General features: G+C 35.6%; 2 protein-coding genes across 2 annotated transcripts; one reads left to right on the forward strand and one right to left on the reverse strand.

Moving 5' to 3' along the window:
* Positions 1-1,721: 1,721 nt before the first annotated feature.
* LOC147570257 (casein kinase 1-like protein 10) lies at positions 1,722-8,027 on the forward strand. Its single transcript, XM_086656834.1, has 14 exons — positions 1,722-3,294; positions 3,387-3,427; positions 3,910-3,979; positions 4,170-4,318; positions 4,465-4,560; positions 5,289-5,359; positions 5,594-5,655; positions 5,766-5,829; positions 5,940-6,024; positions 6,207-6,333; positions 6,612-6,682; positions 6,756-6,819; positions 6,912-7,045; positions 7,612-8,027. The coding sequence occupies exons 1-14, from the start codon at positions 3,219-3,221 to the stop codon at positions 7,888-7,890; spliced, it is 1,389 nt and encodes a 462-aa protein (XP_086512960.1). The 5' UTR covers positions 1,722-3,218; the 3' UTR covers positions 7,891-8,027.
* A 2,303-nt stretch (positions 8,028-10,330) lies between these two features.
* LOC147570258 (ENTH/VHS family protein) lies at positions 10,331-12,336 on the reverse strand. The gene is made up of 4 exons (XM_086656835.1): positions 12,145-12,336; positions 11,780-11,902; positions 11,371-11,532; positions 10,331-11,229 (listed from the first exon to the last, which is right to left on the reverse strand). The coding sequence occupies exons 1-4, from the start codon at positions 12,249-12,251 to the stop codon at positions 10,644-10,646; spliced, it is 978 nt and encodes a 325-aa protein (XP_086512961.1). The 5' UTR covers positions 12,252-12,336; the 3' UTR covers positions 10,331-10,643.
* Positions 12,337-12,386: the final 50 nt, after the last annotated feature.

Below are 12,386 nucleotides of genomic sequence, written 5' to 3' on the forward strand. Positions count from 1 at the left end.
TGGTATTTCAATCTTTTTCTCTTGATCTTGATCAGATTGAAATACCAACTACATTACACGAATAACAGTTTGATCTTGAGAAAAAAAAAAAAAAATTGAAAAACTTTTGAATTTTAGTTGGCATTTATCTGAAACGTTCTTTTCCAGAACTCCATTATAGCTGAACTCCAAAACCCAGGTTAAACCTCGACCTAGTTACTCACTTGGAAGAGAGTTGAACTATGTTTTCACTAAAATCACAACTTTCTTATGAGAAAATAGGAAATAGTATTAAAATGGTGAAGGACCCCCACTGTAAAACAACTATTTAGGGAAAGACCCCCAACAGTAAAGCTGATGGAGAGGGCAAATTTGTCAAAGGAAGCTCACGTGACTGGCACGCTCGCAACTTAACGGGCTTTTAACGGAAAAGTAGAGAATGGGGGGTAACCCCTAAAGCATTATCGTTTTGGGGGTGGATCCCTAATATAGGTAAATAACTGGGGTCTATACACTAAATAACCCTTTATGTTATCATTTTTCTCAAGGATCCGAGCAACGATACCATGGGCATCTAATTTAACATCTTAATTTAGTTATCCAATAGTATAACTTCAATATAAAATATCAACTAACAATCTTAACTAATAAAACAAGAAACAGTATTTTATTGTGGTTTTTCTTAATTTTTTTTTATTTGATGGCTTGTTGTTCCATCCACATCTTTCAACTTCATATTAAATATTAGAAGGGTATAGTATTACATATATATATATACTAGGGTATATCCCGTGCCCTAGGGCACGGACACTTGTATCAATCAAATGTTACGAAATTTATTGTTATATTTTATTGAGAGAGAGAGGTTTTTATTAGTTATTATTTTTTTGTATTAATTTTTTGTTTATTTTCTCTTAAATTAGTTATTATATTATTGAGAGAGAGAGAGAGGTTTTTATTAGCTATTTTTTTGTTTATTTTCTCTTAGATTAGTTATTATTTTATTGAGAGAAAGAGATTTTAATTTCCTTTTTAAACCCTTGAAATTTATTTTGTTTCTTTTTTTCTTAAATTAGAATTTTTGTTTCTAAGAAGGAAAGGATTATTGTTTTTTAAATAGGTAACTTTATTTCTACGAAGGACTATATTTTAAATTTTGAGAAGGGCTTCTAGACAATATGCATAATTAAATAAGGATGTTTGTCCCAGTCATCGTTTTCCCTTCTGTTTTATATAATAGATATATATATATATAAATATTAGTTTCTCTTAGGGTAGGGACGTAGGGTAGACATTACTTGAGAGAGACATTACTCGGTGTTCACCCAAGGTAACGAGGGAGTTCGCCACAAACCATCTAGTAGTTTGTTCTTCATTATCTATCTTAGTTATAAAAAAAAGTTAGTTGTCAAAATCTATTTCCATTCATGTCTTTCAAAATCTATTTGCAGGATGATGAAGGAATAACTTCACCGACTAGTTCAAGGAATTTGATCTAATCCAGGGGGACGAACAATGGGATCCATTAACATGTTTTCCCCCTATACGGTCGGAGTTGATTCACTCCGTTTTTTACTCAATGGATTAGACTAGATCTCTACAATTCATTAATGGATCATTAGTTTTCTACCTGTCCCTGTTAGATATGCGGCTTTCAAGAGTTTGATTAAATCATATCCGATTTCTAACGAGAAAAAGTAGAATTAAAGGCATTGTCCGACCTGAGCTACTAAGCCAGAGCTAGAGGAGAGAACCTATTTCGAAGAAGGATGCTATTTCTGAAGTCCCCCAAATTCCTCCTCAATAAAATACTCCCACGTTTAGGGGAGAAGAATACCTTTTATTTCTGTTAGGATAGAAGAGAAGAATACTTTTTAACAAAAAAAGAAGAGAAGTCCTTGACAAAAAAAAAAAAAAAATGAGAAGAATACTTCTTGATAGGACATCATTTGGTATTGTTTTCTCTTTTCATTGACTTTAGAAACAGTCAATGTCGAAACTGTAACATTGCAAAACTCACACCAGATGAACCATTTAAAGCTACAGACATCATTTTATATTGTTTTCGTTTTTCATTGACTTCATCAACACTCAGTGCGAAAACTGTAACATTGCAAAATGCACACTAGATGAACCACTTAAAATTAGAGACATCACTTTGTATTGTTTGTGCATAGTTTCACAACTGGCACAGAAGCCATGTAGGTTTCTATAGTTCTCATTACTAGTTCTCAATTATGAGTTGACAATACGTGGCCGACCACTTGCGCCACATATTGTTCTGATGTATAATGATGCACGTGTTTAGACATATTTATTGAATCTTTGTATTGAATGATAGTAATGTGGATATGTCTATTCAACAAAAAAAACTAGTGGACATGTTAAAAATGTGTTTCTTATTCTTATCATAGCATCTAATAAAGACCAACAAACAATATAAAGAACTAATAATGGTACTTAAAAGAAAGGTAAATTACAGAGAACTAAACAAGTTAATTACTGCAAATAAATTTAGGGCTTGCTTGTGGTGCTCAAAGAAAAGGACACGAAAAAGAAGAGGAAAAAGGAGGTGGAAAAAGAAGAGGAAAGAAAAGAAAAGAAAAAGGAAAGAAATCTTTCATCTCCACCAGCTGTTCTAATCCAATCCTTATTTCTTCTTCTTTCTTCGTCCAAAAGATCCCTAACCCTAATTTCCATACCGTCAAGATTAAACCTTTTCAATTCTTTTCTTCACCCTATTAGATCCCAAAACACACCCATTTCTCCTTCTCATCTTACCTACAAAATTTCAGCTAGTTTGATGCTTTGGGTGCGATAATATCGTGAATTTCTTTACGATATTGTTATAGAATTATTTGATTACTGATTAGTTTTTTATCCAGTCGAGTTTTAATAGCATTTTTCCTCTTAATTGGGTTTTTTTTATTATTTAAAACTAGGGTTCATATTTGTTGTCGGTAGGTAGAGGTTTGTTTTGGTTTATGGTTATTCGGAGAGCATGTAACTTGTGATTAGATGGGCGTCAAGTGTTGATTAAGAAACCAATTCTCTTAGGGTTTTTATTTGGAGGTGAATTCCATTGATTTGAAGAATTAATATTTGAGAAGAAGCTGTGTTATTTATATTTTGGGAGAAGGAATTTGGTTGGAAAATCTGAGTTAAGAGAAGGTGGAATCATATACGTTTATTAAACACAATTGAGAGTTATTCAATTTTATCTGGAAATAGATAAGATCATGGAAAGTGTAATTGGGGGAAAGTTCAAACTTGGAAGGAAGATTGGGAGTGGATCTTTTGGTGAGCTTTATCTAGGTATGCAGAATCATTCCTCTCTCTCTTTCTCTCTCTAAAAATTGTTTTTTTTCCTGATTAGTTGTTGTTGTTTGGGGTTTATGTTTCTGCAGGTGTGAATATTCAAAGTGGAGAGGAGGTAGCCATTAAGTTGGTAAGTGTTTTCCCCCTTTTTTTATAAATAAATCCCGCCATGCACGAAGAATGAAACACTTACCCCTTAGCCGAGAGCAATTGCTTCGCTTAAAGAGAAGCTGCCCTTACTACCGAGTACCGAGCCCCTATATCCTCGTGGTTAGTGGAGAACAGCCATCGGACCGGATTGTCTTAAAATTGAGATTATTTCGTTTCCTTGCTTATCGGAGAGGAACCCCCTTAGCTTAGGGAGCAGGGCTCATTGAATAGCATGCCCATTAGATTGTAGATTGATAGTACTTATATATTTAGTTCTTGAAAGTTATGATATGATAATGGGAGATTGATGCATTTGAAAACCAACTATTGCATACAAAAATTCATTTAAGAATTTATCTGTCTTTACTTTCTTCGATTGCTTTGTGCATATATTTCGTTTAGGACTAGAAAAAAAATTCTCAATGAGCCGCTTTTTCTGATTTTTCTTTGTAATCTTCACAGGAACCTGTGAAGACCAAGCACCCTCAGCTCCACTATGAGTCCAAATTGTATATGCTCCTTCAAGGAGGAAGTGAGTTTCTATTCTATTTTTTTTGTTTTTTTACTTCTTTGACGGTCGCCTTTAATAGTTAAAACGGTAAAGTAGGAACGTATTTATGTAAAGAAAAGATGCATTTGGTATTATTACTTGTAATAGATGAAATTGGTGGTTTATTTAATGAGTTAGCCATTGAATATGATGAGTTTGTTTCTTATTTAAGCGGGAATTCCCCATCTGAAGTGGTATGGCGTCGAGACTGAGCATAACTGCATGGTCATTGACCTCCTTGGACCTAGCTTGGAAGATTTGTTCAACTACTGCAGTAGGAAATTCACATTGAAAACAGTATTGATGCTTGCAGATCAGTTAGTGAGTATATGTAAATTCATTCAGTTCAGTCTATAAATTATGAGTTTAATGCATGTTGTCCAATCTCTAAATTGTGATTGTAGTTGCCCCCAATTCCCCTTTCTGACTGTATCTTCTGTTCTTTTCCTATTATTCTTTGGGTTCAGATTAACAGAGTTGAGTACATGCACTCTAGGGGTTTTCTTCACCGTGACATCAAACCTGACAACTTCTTAATGGGTTTAGGACGTCGTGCGAATCAGGTATCTGCTCTTATTTTAGTACATGCAATCCAAATGTACTGCATTTAGATCTAAATCCAGTATTCCGTGCTTTGGTTCTTTCTTTATTTATCTGACCCATTTCACCATATGATTCTGCTAGTTTTCTTTTTTCATGTTAACTGTAGTGTTCGTCTTTAGGTTTTCCCCTATTGTTTTACGTCTTATACTTTCCTACTTGTATACTATAATTAAGGTTCCTAGCAGGCTAGCAGCCAAATTTAGTTGATATTTTAGGGCTTTAAGATGTGAATCTGATTTTACATGGAAATATCACAGATTTACAATTAGAGCAAACTTAGTACATTAAATCAAAACTGTATGTCAGGGTGGGTCACACTCATACCCTTTCTTGGTCAGGATCGGTATAAGATGAGCTAGGTGGTGGCAGAATAGAATAGGAATGGAACTGAGTGCACAAGTTTTTTTGTTAAAAGACGCATCATCTCCATCTCTGTCCTATGGGTTTTTTGATGTGGAAATAACCAAATTTCCGCTCTTCAATGGTGGTAACACAAATGTATTATGTTCCTTGCCTGGGATTTGAAGATTTCTCAAAATCCATAATTTTGCACTATCTGTATGATTCTTAATTTATACGATATGACTGTTCAGAAATTTGATACTGGGTTCTATCTACTCTGAGCTGCAAAGTCGTGCATACTTTTCTTGGATGCAATCTTCTGCTACTGATATGTTGTTCTCTGTAGGTATACATCATAGACTATGGACTTGCAAAGAAGTATAGGGATCTTCAAACTCATAAGCACATACCGTACAGGTGCACCATTTACTGTAAAGTATATACTAGCAATTTTTTATCATGTTTCCTATTGTTGTTGGTGCCCGTATGCAACATGTCTTGTTGTCTTGAACTATTGCTAGGTATAGGAACGGTTATTTTCGCAACATTTGACGCCATATTTTCTTCTTCAACTGTGTTTTGAGGCATCTTTTTGCTTACGGAAATTGAAATTTGATTTTAACTTCAGATCGAATTTGTCATCTTGTACAGGGAAAATAAGAACCTCACTGGAACTGCTCGTTATGCCAGTGTTAACACTCATCTTGGAGTTGGTAAGCTCAGTGAACAATCACTAGTTTGACTAGAATGTTTCTCTCATGCTGTCTAAACTCTAACATACTCCAATATCCTTTTGTTTAATTAAAGTTTGCTCACTTCACAGAGCAAAGCAGAAGAGATGATCTGGAATCTCTTGGTTATGTGCTTATGTATTTTCTAAGGGGGAGGTCTGAATACTTAACTCTGACATTTTTTTGTAGTGGTATTTATTTGGCCTTTGCTGTGTCTTATATCATTTAATTTGTGAGATTAACTTTATTCTCGTTGGTTTTCTCAGCCTTCCATGGCAGGGGTTAAGAGCTGGTAATAAGAAGCAGAAATATGATAGAATTAGTGAAAAGAAGATGCTAACTCCCATAGAGGTAAGCAATCAATACATGTAATCTCTATAATGAGGCACTATGAAAGCTTAGAATTACAAAATGCCCGTGTTATGTTAACATCCAATGATATAGGACCTTTACATTTCTTCATCTTCTTATGGAATTTATTTGATTACATAGTAGATGCTACGAAAATCTACCTAAACATTTATTTTTACCAGGTACTTTGCAAATCGTATCCATCAGAGTTTCTATCATATTTCCACTATTGTCGATCACTGCGGTTCGCAGATAAGCCAGATTACTCATATCTGAAGAGGCTATTTCGAGACCTATTTATTCGGGAAGGTAAATCCCCGAAACTGATGTCTTCTGAACTCTGGTTAACCTAAATTTGATGTTCTGAGTAATGAGTATCTATAAAATGAACTTGACCACTATTTACTCTCATCTCATGTTCCCAAGTTCTAATCTCCATGGTACTTTTAACATTGTAATGACGGAACAAATAATTGCTTATAGAAGTGCATCTAAGTTGGGTATTTGTTTTCTCTTCCGTAGTGTTTTCTTAAGAATCCTGTCAAAAACTTTGTCATAAGTTCATCTTTTCACTGTTACTGTTGCAGGTTATCAGTTTGATTACGTATTCGACTGGACCGTCTTGAAGTACCCTCAGATAGGAGCCAATTCCAGACGGGTTAGTGCTTTCAAAATTTCCCTTAGTTTGGTTAACTTCAAATGCTCTTTCTTATTCCTCTGTCTATTCTCAGCTGCCCAGTGGTAAAGTAGGCACAACTCAAGGTCAAGCTGCTGAAAGACCAGAAAGGACTTCAGGTATTTTTCCCTCCCCTATTCACAAAATATATTGTATTTCTTTTTCTTATTAACTTTTCATTGTTGACGTGTGAATTAAAATTTTGGTTTAGTGGGACAAGAGATTCGTGATAGGTTTTCAGGCGCAGTCGACGCATTTGCTAGAAGAAACGGTTCAGCTTCTGGTGTACGTGTTGATCAATCTAAGCACAAGAACGTGGAGGACTCCCTGATGGCAAAGGATATAGTAAGTTATTGCTGTATTAGAAACTTGGTTCCTTTGTTTGCTGGACTCCAATGATTTCTAAAGTCTTAGTACTTTGTCTTGTACCAATGAAAAACTTCAGATCATTGCGCAGGTGTTCATTTTCATTTTGTCTGACATGAGATCTGAATTTACTCGAGTCAGATACTAGAATGTTCGTTTCTATCTGACTTGTGCGCTTGAGTTGTCAGAATGTATGACTCGGGATGGTTTCCTGTCCATTTGAATCTGACATAACGTAAGCTTGGATTAAAAGCCCATTGTCTAAAATGACTATTGTGCACCTGACAAATCAAGTGATACTCAGATGAGTCAGATTCAGACAAGTCATACTCACGCGAGTCAGTTTCAGACACATAAAATACAAATACCACCCAAGTAATATGAGATATCTTGGTGTCCATCACATAATGGAAACTGGGTGTGGTTCAAGACCCACGTAGAGTTGGGATAGTAGAGGTCGTCGTGCTGGTGCTTTAGCTATTACTATGTGCGTTTGCTAATACCATGTAGGCGAATTAATACCGGTGCCCCCATATTTTTGTCAGGTACCTGATTCCGAGAAACTTCGAAGTGCTTCTAGGAATGGCAGCACATCAAGGAGAGCAATTGCATCAAGCAGTCGCCCTACCTCTTCTGGTGAACCGAGTGACAGTCGATCAAGTCGGTTAGCTTCAGGAGCCAACTACCTTTCCTCTACACAAAGGATTCAACCTGGATTAGAGTCTAGATCGACAACCCTCTCTCGTTCCGCAAGGGGACTTACCCGTGATGATCCTATTAGAAGCTTTGAGCTTCTTTCAATTGGCACAGAGAAGAGGAAGTAAATGGTGAAATTAAAATGTTTGCTTCTATTAGTTATGGGGGAATTTCCCTTTTGCTATATGTACTGATTTATCCAAACATTTTAAATACCTCTTACCGTATATATTAATACGAAGAAGATTATGAAATTGTCGATAAATACATTCACCATAATTTATGTCCCAGCATTCTTTCTTCTAGACATTTCTTTTTGGTACACATTCAATTCATCTCTCTCAACATGATCTATGAAATTTTTTTCTTGGGTGTGTTAATGAGAGGAAGCACTGAAAATGGAAGCGGCCGTGGAAAGCCTATTTGGCTTTTATTTGAACAAGCTTCCTAAGAAACTGCCCTAGGAAGATTTTTGCTCTTGTTTCATAGCCAATCTCATCAAATGATAATTCATCTGGCCCTTTTTTTTTGCGAATTGTTTCTGAAGAACTCCGTCATATACTTGTGTCAGACCGAGCGTGGTGGGATGCAGTTTAGAAGTTTTATGAAAGGCAAAAATAAGTAATCGCCAACTGTGGTTTGTGGATCAAGTTCTGAATTTCATTTGTTTTAGTCAAGAACAGTAAAGGTTAGTCACCCAAATTAATGTTTTTATCCGATTTCAATCGGGTAGCTGTGGTAATTTGCAAAAAGTTTTCAAATTTCAAATACAATAAATGAATGTGAATTTGAAAAACAAAAACAGAATCTTGATTTATAGTAATTGTTTGATTATGATAACACTTGTAACATCAAAATGGAAGTTGGTCAAAGTTAGGGCAAAAAAAATGGACAAGTTATCACATTTGGAGGGCTAAATGGAAATTAGCTCTTAAACTTTTTGAGCTAAATAACAAAGTTATATTGGCACATTTCATTAAATCATTATTTCATTTGTTATAAATGGTAATTAATAATGATTATTTCATACATTTATGTCTTGTTGATTTTTCCAACTTATTTAAAACTATATGGGCCTCCTTATCATTACTCACTCATTGGTACTAACTTCCCTATTTAAACACCCAACAATCTTCTTCCTTACAAGTTCAATTTCTATCATCTCTCATTTCCTCTCTGTCTCTCTCAAAATGCCTAATCAACTTCGTTTTCGTCGATCAATGAGGAGAAAAAACATTAGTAGCACAAATCCTATTCGTATTCGTCTTAGGGAGACGATAGTGATTCGTGTTCATTCCCAAGAAACTGGTGATACCGCTACTGCTGCTGCTACTACTGCTACTTCTACTGCTGCTGCTACGACTGCTGCTGCTACTACTACTACTACTGCTGCTGCTGCTACTGCTGCTGCTGCTACTACTGCTGCTGCTGCTGCTGCTGCTGCTGCTGCTACTGCTGCTGCTGCTGCTACTGCTGCTGCGGCTACTACTGCTGCGGCTACTACTGCTGCTGCTGCTACTACTGCTGCGGCTACTACTGCTGCTAAAGTTAATAATAACGAAAGAAAATATTGGCCGGTAATTTCTCCTCATCATATGAGACTCTTTGGAAATGATATCGAAAATGCCATGGAAGGGGTCCTAAATGTATTTAAAGGAAAAGTAGACGAAGAACATAATCGGCAAATAAGAGATTTAGGACTTAAAAGAGAGGAGGGAACAAAGAAAGATCAAGTAGTAGTAGAGATGAAGAACAAAGGCAAAGAGATAATGATGGTTAATGCTCAAGGGGGGGAAGAAGAAAAAGAAGGTGAATCAGAGGAGGAAGAAATGGATAATTATGAGAAGCTTATGGATGAGTTGAAGAAACTTAAGTTGGAAGATGATGATGATGATAATGAAGATGGTAGTTCTGAGGAAACTGTATCAGATTAAAGGTGGGTTTTGCTTGCTTTATGAGTTTGCATGAAATATAGGTGACCAGAAAATAGGGCATCTTTTGTGTTCTTCAAATAACATATTTTTACTATGCTTCTAGTAAGTACATTATGGAATTAATGGATGTTGTTTTGAATATTTTGTTTGGGTAATTTTGAAATATTTTGTTGTTAGGTTTTTTATTGTGTCCTGATTTTGATAGGATTTGGTAATTGAAGTTATTAACTTTTTTGATATATGTTTGTGCTTCACGTCGAATGTTTGCGTTTCAACAACTTTAACGACCTATATTTACGTTTTAACGGCTAATAGTTGTGCTTCAATAATGGCTTAAAAGATTTTAACAACGATATTTTAACATTACAAAAAAAATGAATAAAAAGTATGCATGTTGTTGCTTGCTAACCTACAAGTTTTGTGTCTTCTCTCTCTCACTCTCTGCCGACGGTAGAGGTGTTCTTGTCCTTCACCAAGAACCCTAAAAACAGAGGAACCCTTTGTTGGAAACCTCGACAAAGTGATGAACCTAGAGAATGTCTAAGTTTCCAATTTGAAGCCACACACGGCTTAGAAGAACACGCGATTGTATAGCCAAGCCCAATAGAGCTTGAGACAGAACCAATGAACAACATTTTATCAAAGAAGAGTGATCAATTATTCAACAATATAGTTTAAGCATAAAAGTTTCTATTACAACTTTATTTATGTGTCAGAAGTCCCTAGATTTCTATATTTGACAGAAAAGTTCTTAACAAAACCGAAAAATTATGTTATCGTGTATCTTTGTTGTATCTTTGGGAGCCCGATCAACCTTACCATTTTTAAAGTTTCATGACCCAAAACCACTACATTTTATGATCCATTCGCGAAGTACCTCTAATATAAAAGTATATCTGTACTGATTTACGGGTTAGCTCGCCAAACTCCCCTAGTGTATATTTGTATCAATATCTTGTGGAAAATTGGCGAAAAAACTTCTTCTTAATGTCCTTTCCAACATCTGAAAAGCTTCGGAAAACAACTTTTGTATTATCACATGTTGATGAAATACCATTCGAACCAAAGGGTCTTGAGAAAACTGCACCATCTATTTGTTCTTGATCATCTTCTTCACCAGAATCTAAGAGTGAACCTGTCTCCTTAATAGGACTATCCCATAGATGTTCACCATTATTAGTTTTCATCGAAAACGAAGTGGGTTTCTCCTCAGAAGGTAACCCTCCTTCTGAGTAGTTCTCCATGAAATGTTTAGTGGGTTGATGTTGCTTACATAGTTTTTCGGGTTCACTCAATATAGAACTTGTATTTGAATATGAACCAAAAGATGAAGCTCTTGAAGTAGTACTTGAACTCCAAGAAGATGATGAAGTAGAAGAAGATGGAGATTCCATTAAGTTATTACCAAACCCACCTTGGATTTCTTTTGTGACTTTGAGTGCTTTCAAACGTGCCCCTTTTAGAAATTCGCCGCCTTTTAAGAGTCTTAATACTCTCTCTGATTTCTTTTCCATATTTGCTCCCCAATTGAATCTACAATACGTACATGCAGGGACGGAATCAGGATTTCATGTTTGAGACTGACGTCATATTTGTTTCTGAAATTTAAAATTTGAGGCATCTCGGGTCTCGTAAATTTATGAGTTTAGGGTTTAGAGTTCGGAAAAAAAATACCCTCTTTCGTCGATATATTTGAAGGTTGAGAGCTGGTCAATGACATCCTTATCACATTGAAATTCTTGAGCAAAATCTTCAGGACCATGAGTAAGTAAGAAATCAAGAAGGACTAATGACTTATAAGATTGCCTCCATTCTTTCCAATCAATACAATATAACCTGCATGCATGTAACTAGTAGGGATTAATATTGGTTAATGAAGAGTTAAGTGTTTAGGGTTCTTTAAGCATATCACATGTTGTTTTGTTGTGGTTAGTAGAATATATGTGACTTTTAGGCATGTCACATCCAGACCTAACTCTGTATCATATTAAAATTGTGGACATCGAACTCAAACCCCCAGACTTTATATTGGTGGTCTCGAGATTTTTCTTTGTCCATGTAGGAATATTCTCAGACGACATACCTCTTGTGAAGGACATCGACAATCCTCCAGTAATCGTCGATGTCAAATGATGCATCGGCTATTCTAGTCATTATTCTAGCATCTGGTCCCCATGGATCACCATTTGTTGCCTCTTCTGCCAATCTTAAGAACAAGCAAAAAAAAAGGTCACAAAATTGTATCAAAAATTTTCTCATTATTAAATGGTGATGAAATACAAAAACAATCGAAATCAACCAAGCCGAACCATTTCGGCTGGCCGAATGATCGACTTGACTTCGTTCGCAGATTTAGTCAAACCGCCACTTATTGGTTCGGCTTCAGCTCGAGCCAAAACCGAAAAAAACCTGACCCTGCTCACCCCTAAACAAAATATAACGACTCACATTTCTGCTTCAGTAACATCTGTCAAAGCAAGCCTAACATCTTTATATCTTTCTTGAAGAAACCCTGATGCTTTCTTCTTGATTTCACCTAACAATAAAGTCCCCATGTTTGCCTATTTTCTAATAAAACTATTGAATTTGAAACCCTAAATCGAAGTTTAATATGTTTGAATTTATCAATTCGCAAATGGCCTTAAGAGAAAATGTGGTTAGGAAGAAACAATTTATAGCATTAAAATACT

This window comes from Eschscholzia californica, unplaced genomic scaffold (genome assembly GCF_041429995.1).
Source record: "Eschscholzia californica isolate CP2 unplaced genomic scaffold, dmEscCali1.0.p SCAF_1, whole genome shotgun sequence".
In the NCBI taxonomy this organism is placed as follows: Eukaryota; Viridiplantae; Streptophyta; class Magnoliopsida; order Ranunculales; family Papaveraceae; genus Eschscholzia; species Eschscholzia californica.

What these genes read in the sequence shown, in the direction of transcription:
- LOC147570258 (XM_086656835.1), bottom strand. Translation starts at nt 12,251, where the DNA reads ATGGGGACTTTATTGTTAGGTGAAATCAAGAAGAAAGCATCAGGGTTT. An exon ending in GATGTTACTGAAGCAGAAAT is followed by an intron (nt 11,903 to 12,144) that starts GTGAGTCGTTAT and finishes CTTGTTCTTAAG; the next exon opens with ATTGGCAGAAGAGGCAACAA. An exon ending in GTCGATGTCCTTCACAAGAG is followed by an intron (nt 11,533 to 11,779) that starts GTATGTCGTCTG and finishes ACATGCATGCAG; the next exon opens with GTTATATTGTATTGATTGGA.
- LOC147570257 (XM_086656834.1), top strand. Translation starts at nt 3,219, where the DNA reads ATGGAAAGTGTAATTGGGGGAAAGTTCAAACTTGGAAGGAAGATTGGG. An exon ending in AGGAGGTAGCCATTAAGTTG is followed by an intron (nt 3,428 to 3,909) that starts GTAAGTGTTTTC and finishes TAATCTTCACAG; the next exon opens with GAACCTGTGAAGACCAAGCA. An exon ending in TAGGAGCCAATTCCAGACGG is followed by an intron (nt 6,683 to 6,755) that starts GTTAGTGCTTTC and finishes GTCTATTCTCAG; the next exon opens with CTGCCCAGTGGTAAAGTAGG.